The 15,297-nt window shown below is 43.4% G+C and overlaps 1 protein-coding gene across 2 annotated transcripts in view; it reads left to right on the top strand.

Annotated features, from left to right (window-relative positions):
- Positions 1–15,297, top strand: part of LOC110198390 (protein-arginine deiminase type-1-like) — a 57,107-nt gene that overhangs the window by 35,977 nt on the left and 5,833 nt on the right. For both annotated transcript variants that reach the window (XM_020972644.2, XM_020972661.2), the window contains 5 exons: positions 715–822; positions 1,246–1,397; positions 6,688–6,832; positions 7,890–7,983; positions 14,113–14,195. In XM_020972644.2, coding sequence (XP_020828303.1) covers positions 715–822; positions 1,246–1,397; positions 6,688–6,832; positions 7,890–7,983; positions 14,113–14,195 — 582 coding nt within the window. The remainder of the gene's footprint in view (positions 1–714; positions 823–1,245; positions 1,398–6,687; positions 6,833–7,889; positions 7,984–14,112; positions 14,196–15,297) is intronic.

The raw sequence follows: 15,297 nt of genomic DNA, 5'->3' as shown, positions 1-15,297 counted from the left end.
CTTGACCCCATTTGGGGTTTTCTTGGTAGAGATACTGGAGTGGTCTGCCATTTCCTTCTTCAGCTCATTTTATAGGTGAGGAAACTAAGGCAAACAGGTTAAATGACTTGCCCAGGGTCATGCAGCTAGTAAGTGTCTGAGGCTGGATTTGAACTCGGGAAGATGAGTCTTCCTGACTCCAGATCCAGCATTCCATCCACTGTGCCACCTAGCTGCCCCAGGACCTGGGTTCAAATTATGGTTCTGCCTTTACTGGTTCTACCAGTTCTACCTGTTTCTACCTGTGTGACCCTGGGCAAGTCACTTAAGCTCTCTGAGCCCCAGTTTCCTCAACTGTAAAATAAGAAACTTGAAACAGGTCTTTTCCAACTCTAGATCTAGGATCCCATAATACTCAGAGAGATCTTGTGAGAAAAGTGTTTTGTAACCTGAAAGAGTTCTAGAAATGGGGCCGCTTTCATTGGGTCATTGATACAGGGCTAGAAGTGAACTTAGAGAACCTCTTATCCAATGTACCTGTTTTATAGATGGAGAAATTGAGGCCCAGGGAGTTGGAGCTTGCTCACAGTCACATAGGTAGTAAGTGTCAGAGGTAGGGTTTGAACCCATGTCTTCTGACTTCAGAGCCAGTGCTTTCCCTGCCACACCATAATCTCTTCTATCTGACCATGGGGTGGTTGTAATTGGATTTTTTCCTTCCTCCCACTTCCTCAGGATGAAATGGAATTTGGTTACATAGAAGCACCTCACAAATCCTTTCCAGTTGTCTTTGATTCTCCTCGAAACAGGGGGCTGAAGAATTTTCCTTTTAAAAAGATCCTGGTATGTGGCAGGTGTCTCAGCCTATTCTGGACATTTGGGTATTCCATGCTGCATGTTCCGGGAATGGAGGTTCAATGCAGGGATGGGGGCTCAATGCAGGAGTGGTGGCTCAGTGCAGGGGTGGGAGCTTATTGCAGGGGTGGGGGCTCAATGCAGGGATAGGGGCTCAATGCAGTGGTGGGAGCTTGTTGCAGGGGTAAGGGCTCAATGCAGGGGTGGGGGCTCAATGCAAGGGTGGGGGCTCAGTGCAGGAGTGGGGGACCAAGGCAAGGGTGAGGGCTCAATGCAGGGGTAAGGGCTCAATGCAGGAGACTCAGCAGAGGGATTCTTTAATTTTCAAACCTGGTTCTCCCTTTTCCTCCTTGTCCAATTTCCCCCCACTGACTGTTCTCTGTGGTGTGGCTTTGCTCTCTTTCTCCCCAGGGCCCTGACTTTGGTTATGTGACGCGAGAGCCTATATATGGTGGTGCCTCCAGCCTTGACTCCTTTGGAAACCTAGATGTTAGCCCACCTGTCACTGTCCAGGGAAAGGAGTACCCACTGGGCAGAATCCTCATTGGCAGCAGCTTCCCCAAGTAAGGGGGTGGGCATGGGGTAGGATGAGGAGGGAAGTGGATGAGAGGTGAGACTGACTACCTATAACTCTTTCCAACCAGCACCAAACCCTATGACAAACTTAACCTCAGGCAGAGAATTATAGGATCATAGTTCTAGAGCTGGAAGGGACCTCAGAGGTTCTAGACCAACTCCCTCATTTCACAGAGGTGGAAACTGAGGCACAAGGTGACTAAGTGGCTTACCCAAGACTGCACAGATAATAAGGTCATAGAATCTTAGAACTTAGAAGATTAAAAATATAGAATTGTAGACCTTAGAATCATAGAATTTAGTAATCATGGAATTTTAAAACTCAGGAGCTTAGAATCACAAAATCCTAGAACTTCGACTAGTTGACATCTTAACATCATAGAATCATTGAGTCATCTGAGACATCATGAGTTATCTGGACCAACCTCCTTCCCAGAGCAAGAATTCCCCAATTATATCCCCAGTAAATGCTCAGCTATCTTGTGCTTGAATGTCTCTGGGGACATTTCTTTCAAGGCAGCACATTCCATTGGTAGATTTCAGCTCAATGCAAGAATTTTCTTATAAACCAAGCTCCCTGCCTCCCTAAAACATCTACCTATTGGTCTAGGATCATTCCTCTGGAGTCATATAGCATAAGTCACGGCAATGTCATATAGTGGAAAGAGTATGGTCTTTGGAATCAGAAGACCTGGGTTCAAATCCATGTAACCTTGGGCAAGTCAGTTAGTGACCTTGGAGCTCTCTTCTATCTTGAAATCCATGATGATATTAGAAGGTACATCTTTCCCAAGCTCACCCTTCAAATATGTGTACCATAAATGTTTCTTGTGTAGGCCAAATGTCTCAATTCCTCCAACTATCCCATTCATAAAACAATTCCTAGTGTCCTCAGTATCCTGGTCCTTCTACCCATATTCTCCCATTTTATCAGGGTACCTCTCAAAATGTGGTGCTCGGAATTAAACATGAGGGAGCAGTTCTGACATTCTATAGCCTAAAGACTTTCCCACCTCTAACAGATATTGTATATTCTAAGGTTTACTCCTAACTTTGATATTCTATGTCCCAAAGTTCCTCCTAGTCCTAACATTGCATATTCTAAGGTCCTTCAAAGCACAGGCATTCTATGTTCTAAGGTCACTTCTAGCTTTGATATCTTGTGTTCTAAGAGTTCCTCCCAGCTCTGACAGTCTATGTCCTAAGGTCTTTCCCACCTCTGACATTCTATATTTTAAGATTTACTCCTAGTTTTGGTATTCTATGTTCTAAAGTCCCTCTACACTCTGATAGTTGATATTCTAAAGCCCCTCCCAACTCCTACATTCATTTTCTAAGGTCATTAACAGCTCTGAAATTCTTTCATAAAGGTCCTTCCTAAGTTCAGACATTCTGTGGTCTAAGCTCTTTTTTTTACTTCTGATATTTTGTTGGAAGATTTCCTTCTAGCTCTGACATTCTACATCCTAATGTTCTTTTTCTAGCATTTTTGTAAGGTTATCCATTTTAGGCTAGCCTTAGGGAACTTCCCACTGGTGGTACTATGTGTGTTAACAGCGAAGGTGGTGATATTTTGAATATGGAGTGTGTGTGTGTGTGTGTGTGTGTGTGTGTGTGTGTTTGTGTGTGTGTGCATGCATGTGTGTGCCTGGGTGTATGTATGCATGATAGAAGTAGCAGCCTGTTGACTTGGTGAGTGGGAGATCTGTTGGGCAGACTTGGATAAAGGAAGGGGAAGAGACTCATTGATTCTTGCTTAGTGATCTCAGGGTTTCATGAAGGTGAAGAGAGGGTGACCAAGCAGCAAATGCTGCTAGAACAGAGCTTAGCATTCTCCCAACACCAGGCTGGCTTACCATGGGATGATTGAGTTGGTTAAGATGCCAGAATGACAGAAGTCAATTGAACAGGAACCCTGAGGGTTTGAATCTGTCAGAAAACAAGGCTTTTAGACTTAAATGACCTTCACTTCACTCCTCAGGTTGGATGTCACCCATGAGTTCTCAATGGGAACCCCCCAGGGAGCTCCAGCAAATAGACATCCACCCAGCACCTCTGGAATGGGGTGTGCTGTGGGAGGGATCCATGTGGCCCCTAATGAAGTCCTTTCCAAAAGGACAGGCTGTTTGAGCAGATGTCATTGTAAAGTAAGAGAAGTTTCCAAACAGAGTAGGGATGGGCCCCGGCATGTCACCCTGCTCCCCAACATTAGAACCTGGAGGCAAAGAGGTCAAAAAGTTCTGAGGTCTGGGAGAATGCGACACTGAATCTAAGCCTCTGAAGACCAATACCTGTCGGGCTCTTTCATCTCCAGTCCCTAGGACCGGATTGGGTGGGGGCCTCCCTCTGGCATGGGCCAAATACACGGAATGTAGCTAGGGTACACAGGGCTGAGCTTCTGCCAAGGTCAGGAACAGAGCACTCACCTCTTTGGTGACTCACATCTGAAACACTCACATTATGACTTGATTCTGAAATCCAGTGGCAGCTCCTAAAATAAACCCTATAGAACCCTGACGTGTATGATGGACTGCTTGCTCACTACTGGGCTCTTTCAGCCTGTCATATGGGGATATTGTTGGTTTGGGGGATGGCAAAGTTGATTTATAATCTTGTACAGAAGCTCAGGGTATAAGCACCATGGAGTCATGTAGGGGGTGAGAATGTGGATTTGTGGTAGAAGTTTCAAGGCTGTCCTCTAACCTTCCCTGCTAGGAGTGGGGGGCTGAGTGAGCCCCAAACAGCTCATTTATCCACTCCCAGAGAAAGAAAACCGATTATGAGAAAAGGAGAAGAGTTTGCCTACGATGTGCCGGGCTCAGTGCTAGGAACAGAAAGAATCCCTACACACAATGAACTTATATTCTAATGGGGAAGATAGCAAGTACATATATAAATAAATATAATATAAAATCAAGTTAATAAATACAAATTAGTTGGGATGGAAGTTGGTCTTCCTTACCATTTCAGGTCAGGTTTTCCAGAGGTCTCACAAGCATTACTTTCTGCCCTGGGTCTCCTTGTCCATCCATCTCCCCAAAGCCATCATATCTTTGCCTGTTGTTCTGTGTTGTGTTGTCTGTGAGAGGACCCAGGGTGCAGTCGAAAGACCAGTTGTGACTCCTGACCTAGGTTCTACTCCTGGCTGTGATATTAACTCTGCGTGACTTTAGCCCAGTTACTCCTCTCCTCTGGCCTTTGCAGGGTTGAGGGGAAGAGTTAGAATATGAGACCTCTGGAGAACTCTCTAGCTCTGACACTCTCTGTTCTAAGGGCCTTCCCAGTTCTGACATCCTCTGTTCTAAGGTCTCTCCTACCCCTACTATTGCATGTTCCAAGTTCTCTTCCACCTCTAACAATCTACGTTCTTAAGGCTCTTCCAGCTCTGATAATCTGTGGTCTGCAATAGCTGATTCTTTGGACGTGTGCTCCCTCTGGTGGAAGCCTCGATAGGAGTGGGGTGACCATTTCTAGACCTAGGGACTGAGTCCTGGGGACATCTCCACCCCTTAGCCTACAAGGCAGCCTTTAATGATGGGTTGTCAGAGGAAAACTATATTTGGGGGATTCCTTATCTGTTCTGTTTTCCATGCAGTTTTAATGACTTTTAGACATGCTTATGCTTCAGAGATGAGATCCCTAAGCTAGGAGGCAGGAGACCTGGGGTATTGTTTCTGCTTCCTAGTCATTGAAACTTTCTGGGTCTCACTGAACTCATCTGTGAAATGAAAAATAATTAAGTCCTGGACTTCCTGAAGGCAGGGGATTGGACTGGATGATTTGTTAAAGACTATCTGTTCTCTCCTCAGTCAGCAAGGTCCAGCCCCTAATTCCTTCCTTCCTTCCTTCCTTCCTTCCTTCCTTCCTTCCTTCCTTCCTTCCTTCCTTCCTTCCTTCCTTCCTTCCTTCCCTCCTTCCCTCCTTCCCTCCTTCCCTCCTTCCCTCCTTCCCTCCCTTCCTCCCTGCCTCCCTTCTTTCCTCTCTTCCTTCCTTCTTTTTTCTTTTATGAGACATATTTATTTAGCCTAAAGAAGACATATTTGCTCTTAATTTTTAGTAGTGAAATGTTTTTTTAAGTTCCATTGAAAACAATATAGAACATCAACAAACCCACCTAAACTTGTTTAGCAACTATTTACAGTTAAATGAATTCATTTCAATGAATAAAACATCATCATGTTTTTGACCTCACTCCCTTTCCCACAGAACCTCCTCCATTCCTCCTCATTGTCTTTCTGGTTTGGCGTCTGCCACACTGCTCCCCCTAGTATGGTCTTACCATCACCTCCTTACCTGAGGCAGAATCCCAAGCCCCACATGAAGAAATCCTGTTTTTTAGTTTGATGGTTAGAAGACCAGTAGATGTGACACCTCCATCCTAAACGTGTTTTGGTTGTATGACCTTAGACATGTCTGTTACTTTCCCTCTCTGAGGTGAGGCTATCCACCTGTCTTCTCTGGTAAATATTTTTCTCTTCTTTATTTGGGTTTCCAGATATTCTGAGAGTTACCTCTCCCTGTATCTCATATTTTCTCTTCCTGTTTATCATATTCTTTTCTGGGGGAAAAAAGAGAGGAGTGGAGAGTACAGGAGCTTTGAGGAAGGGGGAAGGGAACAAACATTTATTAAGTACCTTACTATGCGCCAGGCACTATGTTAAATGCTTTTACAAATGATTTCCTTTGAGCCTCATAACAGCTCTGGGAGGCACCATTATTCTAATTTTACAGTTGAGGAAACTGAGGCAGACAAAGGTTGAGTGACTTGTCCAGGGTCACACAGCTAGTAAGTATCTGAGGCTGGCTTTGAACTTAGGTCTTCCTGACTGCGAGCCCAGTGGTCTATCCACTGGGTCACCTAGCTATCCGATTCTCTTTGTGAAGAGAAGAAAGAAATGGTAAGGAGTGGAGAAGAGAGGAAAAAGAAAATGTTAATCAGCAAAAAGAGACAGGAAGACAAAAGAGGAAATGATGAAAGGGAGAGATAAGAGAAAGAAAATTAGAGTGAAAAGGAGAAGAATGAATGTGGATGAGTTATTGAATCAATAAAGTACAGAGTGTCCAAGTGAAGGTGTCAGGTCAGAGGGGTCTGGTGCTTATGATTTTGGGTCATTTCTGGATGGACTTTCCAGGGAGAAAAAGACAAAGGTGACAATAGTCATATGTTGGCAGATGTGTCCATGAAAGTACTAGTACATAAGGTGACTCTTTCTAGGTTGGCAGGGTTCCCATCTGTCCTGCTTTGCTGTGACAATGATTTGTCTCTCTTTGTGTTAGGTCAGGTGGCCGCCGGATGGCCAAGGTCGTCAAGAACTTCCTGTATGCCCAGAAGGTGCAGGACCCAGTGGAGCTCTATTCTGACTGGTTAAATGTGGGCCATGTGGATGAGTTCCTCAGCTTTGTTCCTGCCCCTGGACAGAAGGTATAATATCCCCAGCCTCTTCTTTCCCTCCTCAGCTTGGATGACTACTGTGGTAACTGTAAGTAGGCAAATTTAAACAAAATAGCATCAAGTTATGTGTTCCAGAACAGTGAGAAAGGCAGGGCTAGTGGGACTTTGTCCAGGGTGCTGAAACTAATAGGGCACATTTCCTGCCTTTGTCTCAAGATCCTCTATAGACCTATGCCACATTGCCAAAATTACCCCTGGTCCTTCACCAAGTCCTAGGCACACACCCAGATGCTCTTAACTCTCCTTGGGCCTGCCTTGCCCTCACCTTCTAGCAGCCAGTGGTTAAGAGTTGAGAATTATTGTCCATGCTATCCGCTCTATTGTCTGGTGCAGAAGTACCCAGGGCGGACTGTTCTCTACAGCGCTCCCATCTTCAACTGAATTTGCCTTCTGTACAATAACGCCTAGTCATGACTCTGCTACTGCAGCAAATGGGGGGAGGATGGCATCAGAGCCAAGGGATGGCAATCATGAAAGGCTTCCTGGAGGAGGCAGACTCTTCTCTGAGTTCTGCAGCAATGGAGGACTATGATGTGGTTGTTCTCAAAGATTTACCTTTGGCCAAGAAGCTCAGAGTTAATGTTTTTTTTTTTAAAAAAAGGATCTTTCTTTGAATACCATTACTTATCACTTGGATGACCTCGGGCAAATTACTTCTTCTCCCTGAGCCTCAGTTTCCCCTTCTGTAAATTGAGGAGGTTGGGCAGAATTAACTTTGAGGATTCTTCCACTTCTAATATCCCACGTTCTAAGGCCCCTCCCAGCTCTGACATTCTGTGTTCTAAGGCCCCTCCCAGCTCTGACATTCTCTGTTCTAAGGGCCTTCTCAGCTCTGACATTGTTTGTTCTAAGGCCCCTCCCAGCTCTGACATGCTGTATTCTAAGGCTCCTCCAAGCTCTGACATTCTGTGTTTTAAAGCCCCTCCTAACACTGACATTCTCTCTTCTAAGGCTCCTCCCAACTCAAACATTCTAGATTTCAAGGGCCCTTCCAATTATAGACTGAGGTGTCCTCTTTCCCTGTCAGGGTTTCAGGCTGCTCCTGGCCAGTCCCGATGCTTGCTTCAAACTCTTTCAGGAGAAGAAGGATGAAGGCCATGGGACTGCCGTCCAATTTGAAGGTGAGTTGCTATTAAACATAATCATATCTTGTCCCTTTCATCTTTTGATCTTTTTGTGTTTCATAAGCATCGTTTAATCACTGGGTCCAACATTAACATACCACCTGCATCTAAAGATCTCTTGGGATTGGAATAAACTTTAATTAATCCCCTAAACATCCCTGTTTGGGAGAGAAGGATGATGATTTTCCCTTTACAAGGGCAGGGATCTGTGAAACAGAGCAGCTGGTTAACTTGCCTGAGGCCATGAAGCATATTGGTGACCCTTTGGGGAATTAGAACCCAGAACTTCCATGTGCTTTCCCAGATATCAAATCCAGGGTCATAGGATTGTGGTACCATAGATAGCTTTAAGGCCTGATGGGACCTTAAAGGCCATCAACTCTGGCCACCTCCTTTTACAGATAAGGAAAGTGAGACCTAGAGAGTTAGGTGACTTGGCCTTCTAAAATAAAGTGTCTGAGGCAAGATCTGAACTCAGGGCTTCTGGGTCACACTACTTCCCATGTGGAAGAGAGTCTTTTTTCTTTGAGGTCCTTCCTCTTATATAAAAGATAGGGGAGAGATGGAAGGAGGTAGGAAGGTCTGGAGTGAAAAAGTAGAAAGAACTGGAGAGGAGAGGAGAACAAATATAAAGTTGGAAAGGAAAACATCAATGAATGTAGGGAAAGTGATGAAATGAAGATGGAAACACTGTGATACTTGGGTTGTCTTGCTGTGCTCCAATCTGATTTGTGAGCTTGGAGCAACTGTACTTTATATATTTGCAAAAGGAGGCTGGAGACTCGGGAGAGGAGAGAGCCCACAGGTAACATTTTATTGAGTCGAACCAAATTTGCTGAGTCCCAGGTTGTGGGATACCACCTTGACACAGACAAGTAGATTTAAGAAAATTTAGGGAAAGAATGTTAGCCTGTCTAGCACTTTTTGGTTCCTAGCTCTGTCATGTAACATGTTAGTTGCCATTCCCAGGCTGGTGTAATCTATAAATTTAATAATTATTCCACCTGGCCCTTCATTTAGGTCATCAATAAAATGTTGAAGGAGCACATAGTCAAAGAGAGATCCTTGAGGGGAGGATAGCACTCCACTGGAGACCTTCCTTTGAGCTGAGATCAGCCCATGAGTGGTTTCTTTCTGGGTCCAGCCTTTAACTAGTTCTCATTCTCCCTCTTAACTAAGTCACCTCTTTCCATATTTTCCATAAGGAAGAATGAAAGACTGGCAGATGCTTGGCTGACATCCAGATATACCATGTCTATGGCATTTCCTTGACCCACCTGGTTAGTCACCCTATGAAACAAGGAAAGGAAGTGAGGCTGGCCTGTTTTTGTTGAAGACACACTGGCTCTCCACAATCACCACATCCTTTCTTAGCATTCACAGACCATCTCTTTAATAGTGGGCTCTAGAATTTTGCCAGAAATCTAAGTTGAACTCACTTGCCTAAAGTTTGAAAGCTCTCTCTTCTTCCTTAAAAAAAAAAACTGGGACATTTTTGTATCTGGAATTTTGAGGCAACTTTCCCGTTTTCCAGAGTTTTTCAGAAATCACAGACAACAGCTTAGCAATCACTTCTGACATCTCTTTTAGTCTCCTGGAACATAAACAGTTCATCTAGGCCTGGAAACGTAAACTCACTGAAGGCAGCTAAATGCTCTCTTACTATCTTCTCCCTTGTTGTGGATCTCAACACCCTGTTAGCCATCTTTGTTTTAACCTTCCTAAGCTGGAGAGAGTTTTCTTTGGCAGAGAAAATAGAAAGTTAAGTAGTTCTGTCTTCTTTCTTTCTGTTGCTCATTTGACTCCCATCTGCCATGAACAATGGTCCTATCTCTAATTTGGTCTATTTGCCTTTTAAAAATTTTCATTAGCCTTCATTTAATAATAATAGCTAATACTTCCATAGCACTTATTATGTGCCCGGCACTGTGCTTTACAAATATTATCTCATTTGATTCTCGCAACAATCCTGGGAGGCAGGTGCTATTATCCCCATTTTACTGATGAGGAAATAGAGGCAAAAGAGGTTAAATGACTTACCCTGGAACACATAGCTAGTAAGTGTCTGGAACTGGATTTGAACTCAGATCTTCCTGAATCCAGACCCAGCGCTCTATCAGCCATACCACCTATCTGCCCCAGTGCATTTTGAGTTTTAGCATTCATTATACTATTCTTATAAGATTGCATCATAGTTTTATATTCATCCTCTGTTATCTGCCTTTGCTTTTATCTTTTCAATATGCCTTTAAAAAATCTGTGTGGGGGCAGCTGGTGGCACAGTGCGTAGAGCTCTGGCCTTGGAGTCAGGAAGACCTGATTTCAAATCCGGCCTCAGACACTTGTGACCCTGGGCAAGTCACTTAATCCCAATCGCCTCACCAAAAAGCCCAAAAACAAAAATCTGTGTGGATTAGTTGATCACCTGTGAATTCTTATTAGTCCCTATAGTAAGTTCTTTGTTTTCTTCCTCATTGAAATTGTTCAGGAGCAGTTAGGTGGCACAATGGATAGAACACTGACCCTGAAGTTGGGAAGACCTGAGTTCAAATCTGGCCTCAGACACTTACTAGCTGTGTCACCCTGGGCAAGTCATTCAACCCTGATTGTGAAAGAAAGAAAGAAAGAAAGAAAGAAAGAAAGAAAGAAAGAAAGAAAGAAAGAAGAAAGAAAGAAAGAGAAATTGTTCAGAAGAAAGAAAGAGAAATTGTTCCTGTTTATGTCCTCAGAAGAGAGTTAGTATGGTGGAGTTAGTGATGAGAGAACTAGCCTCAGAGCCAGGAAGACCTGAGTTCAAGCCCTGCCTCTGACACATTATGACTGTGTGATCCTGGACAAGCCCCTTCACCTCTCAGTGCCCTGAAGCAACTCTCTAAGACTCAAAGTCATAGCAAATGTGCTAACATGCCTTGATGGATGAAATTTCTTCAACAAGTAGTTCCCTCTATCACTGAAATGCTAGGTCAAGTACTTATCCATAAGTCTTCAGAATTCCTTCCAAATTCTTGACAGTTTCCCATTCTGTTTGGGCTGAATTTATTTTCCTCTAGGATATAGCCTCTCTCTAAACTCTTTGAAATCTTCCATCCCCAAATTGTGGGTTCACCTCAGGCTGCGTCCAGCTTTCCTCCCCTTATCCATCACAAATTCTAAGCTAGAGTAGTCTCTTTCCCCCAAGATTCCCATAATTTTGGTCCCAGTGACGCATTTCATCTTTTTGGTCAAAATCAGGTTCTATCAGTAATTTCCCTTGCTGCTTCCTCCACCTTTTGAAGGATAAAGTTATTAAGGCAAACCAAAGATTGATTTGTTGCTCTGCTTTTGGCAAAGAGAGATTCAACAGATAACTGTATAATTGAAGTACACCATTACTACTATGTTGTAGCTCTAAGCCAGGTTTGTGATCTTTTTCATAATCTTTTCATCTATTTCCTCCTGCTGGCTAGGTGGTCTGTAGTATATTCTATACAGTGTTCCTTCTGTTTCTCACCTTATTGATCAGAGGCAGCTAGGTTGCACAGTGGTCTGGAGTCAGGAAGAACTGAGTTCAAATCTGGCCTTAAACTCACGCTAGCTGTATGACTTTGGGCAGGTCTTTTGACTCAAGATCTAGCACTCTCTCCATTGCACCATGTCCTAGAGGTTGAATGTCTTCTTGGATTCAGAACTTCAAATACAAAGCAATAACAATAAACTTAATGCCTTGCTTTAGGACTGTTTCTATCTTAATTCTATGAAAAAAAAGATGAAAAGAAAGAAATTAATAGGAATAGGGACTAGACCTGTGATTTTATTGATCTAGTGAACTTTATCAATACAGTTTGTCACCTTCTCAAAAACTTAGAATCTGAGCAAGTTGCCTAGAGTGCTGAGAGGGTAAATGACTTGTCCAAGGTCATATAGCAAGTATGTGTCAGAGGCAGCCCTTGAACCCAGATCTTTCCGGCTATGAGGTTAGCTCTTCATGACACACTTCTATGACACACTATCTCTCAATACTTATAATAAAAATAATATTAACAGATGACAGATTGCCAGACTACTGGTGTAGATATCAAAATGTCTTTGTTAGTTCAGTCGGTAAAATGTATTAGAATCAGATGCTTATCCCGGATTAACCTATTGTGCACAATCACCCAGACATCACATTGACCCATAAATATTTCAGAATGATGTTTTTAATAGATGTTGTTGTATCAAATATTGATAATCTCCAAGCTATGTGGAACAAAAATTTTCAAAATACTCAGACCTCACATAAGAAATCAAACCCACGTGGGAACAAGATGAAGTCTCTATTCTTTCCATCATTCTGTGCACTCCTAGAGTGGTTCAGAGAGTGTCTTCCATGAGACTGGAGGTGAGCTCACATCCCAATACTTTTATTCAACTAGAAGAAAGCAGTTATTATATCCATCTATTCAGTGGTGTTCAGAGCATTAAATATAAAAGGACAATAAGAAGATAGTGACTTGTCCCAGGATCATTTCAATCTGGGCTACATCAAAAAGATGTGAATGAGATGATGATGACGATGATGATAATAATAATGACTACTACCACCACCACCATCACCACCACTACTACTGCTACTACTACTACTACTACCACCACGCCACTACCACCACCACCACTACTACTACTACCACTACTACCACTACCACTACTACTGCTGCTGCTGCTGCTGCTGCTGCTGCTACTGCTACTACTACTACCACTACTGCTACTTTTACTCTCCCACAGGGATCTAAGGGTAACATTTGTACCTACAGAAGTGGAAACTTTGGCCCAAGATAATTCAATTTAGAAAGTTTTCCTTGGGTGGGTGGGTGGGAGAGGAGGTGTTCCTCAAAGAAGGGGGAGCTTGCATTCCAAAAAGTGACTTTCTCTTATCCCTACCCCTGTCTCCCTGCTCTCTCCAACCAGAAGATTTATTTCTGGCTCCCACCCCAACCAAAGGACAGACAACTTGCTGGGTTGGAAAGAGTAATGACAAAGGACCTTTTGTAAATCCTAGTTGTGCTAGCTATGTGACCTTGATAAAGTCACTCTTCCTCTCTGGGCTTCAGTTTCTACCCTAAAAATGAAGATGTCAGATATCTAAAATATATAGAGAATTGATACAGCACCAAAAATCATTCTTCAATAGATAAGTAGTAGAAGGATATAAACAGTTTTTAAAAGAACTGAAAACAATAAATGACTAGATGAAAAAAATGCTCCAATAATAGTAAGAATAATGTAAATTAGAACAACTCTTTAGGTTTCACCTAGAACCATGTGAATTGGAAAATATGACAAATAATGGGAATAATCTACGCTGGAGGGGCTGGAGGCAGGCAGGCACACTAATACACCATGGTGAGTTGAGCTATGAAGAAGTCTAATCATGCTGGATTTCACTCTGGAATTAAGAAAGGAAAGTGATCATATTGTCCATCCCCTTTGAGTCAGTGATCCCCCTACTGGGCATTTGACCCCAAGAGGTAAGGACAAAAACAAACGTCCAAGTGATTGCAAAACATTCATAGTAGTATATTCTCTGGTAACCACAAAATGGCTGCCCATCTGCTGGGAAATGATTGAAAAAAATTGTGCATGCATAAAATGGAATATTATGGTGTAGTAAGAAAAGACAAATATGTCATCATATATGGTCACCATATTAGATGGTTTCCCTTAATTGTATTTCTTTTTCTTTGTTTTTTTTTTAAAGGTTCAGTATGGGGGGAGGGCAATGGCTATGATATGAAGACAAAAGACATCAATAAGACATTTTAAAAATAAAATGATGGAATAGACTAGGTGATTTCTAAGGTGTATTACTTCTAGCTTTGAATTCCAAGATGAGGGTTTGCATCAGTGCAGGGTGTTCATACGCTGAGAGTTCCCCACACCAGTGAAATCACAAGTCTGAACAACAAAAATTAGATGCTTCACCTTCACTTCCCACTGGAAATTTACCGCTGCCTCTTTCCTGCATCCAGAGTTCAGTTCCATCTGTTCCCTTTATCTTCCTGCTTCATCTTGTCCCAGTTTCAGATCTCTTGTTTGGTCTCAGGAAAATTCTGGTCCACATTAAAGAGACCCATACTCAAGGGGGATTCTGTGGCCACTGTCTTGCAGGATTGAAAAAGGGAAAGAAAGAAATAACCATTGATGAAATGCTGAATGACAAAAGCCTTAGGAGTGACAATCGCTATGCCCAGGTGAGAGATCTACTGAGGTGGGGAAGGAGGGTCTTTGGAACGAGAAGAGTAATCAGTCTTGAAACCCTCCTCCTGATAAACTAGTCTTACTGGCACTGTCCAGGGTGCTTGGGAAAGCTCGTGGGGGGTATGTGGGGGACTATGATAGTCCAAAAGAGACAAGTCCTGCCTTCTGAGAGCCATCAAGCTGAGAGAAAAGACTTTGTCTCTGCCCTTGAGTGGTTCTCAGCCTGAGGGGGTGGAGATACAGTCTTGGTCCTCAGAGAACCCCGAGTTGGGGGGTGGGGAGGAGATACAGGTTCTGCCCTCAGGGACTCCCCAGCCTAGTGAGGGAAGATTTAGTTCCTGCCCTCAGAGAGTTCTCAGTCTAAAGGGAATAGTAATCCCTGCTCTCAAGGATCTCTGAGTAAGCAGAAGGAAAATACAGATTCCATCTCTAGAAATCTCCTACCCAGGAGAGACACACAGAGTTCCCCAACTTAGGGAACTCCCTAAGGTAAAGGTAAAGGTTACCACGTAGATTCAAAGAACTAAGCTTGAACTATGAAGTTGCTAACCTTCTATCCACAAAGGACAGAGCCATAACTAGGAATCTTTGTGCTTTTGGCAAATGGCCCTCATTTTTGGCATGGAAGGGGTGATGAGAGACCACCCCCCTAGTGAAACCAGGAAGCAAAGATTGAAGAATACTGTCTGCTGGGCCAGTTACTTCTGAGGAGGCCACTACATATGTCAGGGTGGGGGGCAGCAGAGTGGGAGGGAGGACATCTATGCCCACCATCTGGTAGTTTACTATTTTAACTTATTATTCTTATTAATTAAGTGCTAAAATCTGTTGTTCCTATACTGCTAAAGGACTTTGAGCGTTGTTAGCACCCTATAAATTGGGTACCCTGGAGGCAAAGTCCCAGTTGTCTCACCTTAGTTATGGCTCTGAATGAGGTTGTTTCCTCTTTCTCTTTCCCCACTTTCCTTCTCCCCCTTCCCACAGCAACAAAATTAGAGAGCATGGACTCTAGGATAAGGACTCCAGGGTTAGGTGGGATTTAGCTTGAATGTCAGGGGAGAGGGAGGAGAGGGGGGAAGAGGTAGCTCTTGGGGA

Source organism: Phascolarctos cinereus, unplaced genomic scaffold (genome assembly GCF_003287225.1).
Source record: "Phascolarctos cinereus isolate Bilbo 61053 unplaced genomic scaffold, phaCin_HiC Scaffold_726;HRSCAF=1367, whole genome shotgun sequence".
Taxonomy (NCBI): domain Eukaryota; kingdom Metazoa; phylum Chordata; class Mammalia; order Diprotodontia; family Phascolarctidae; genus Phascolarctos; species Phascolarctos cinereus.
Note: the sequence above shows the minus strand (reverse complement) of the source record. Positions and strands in the feature narration are given on the sequence as shown.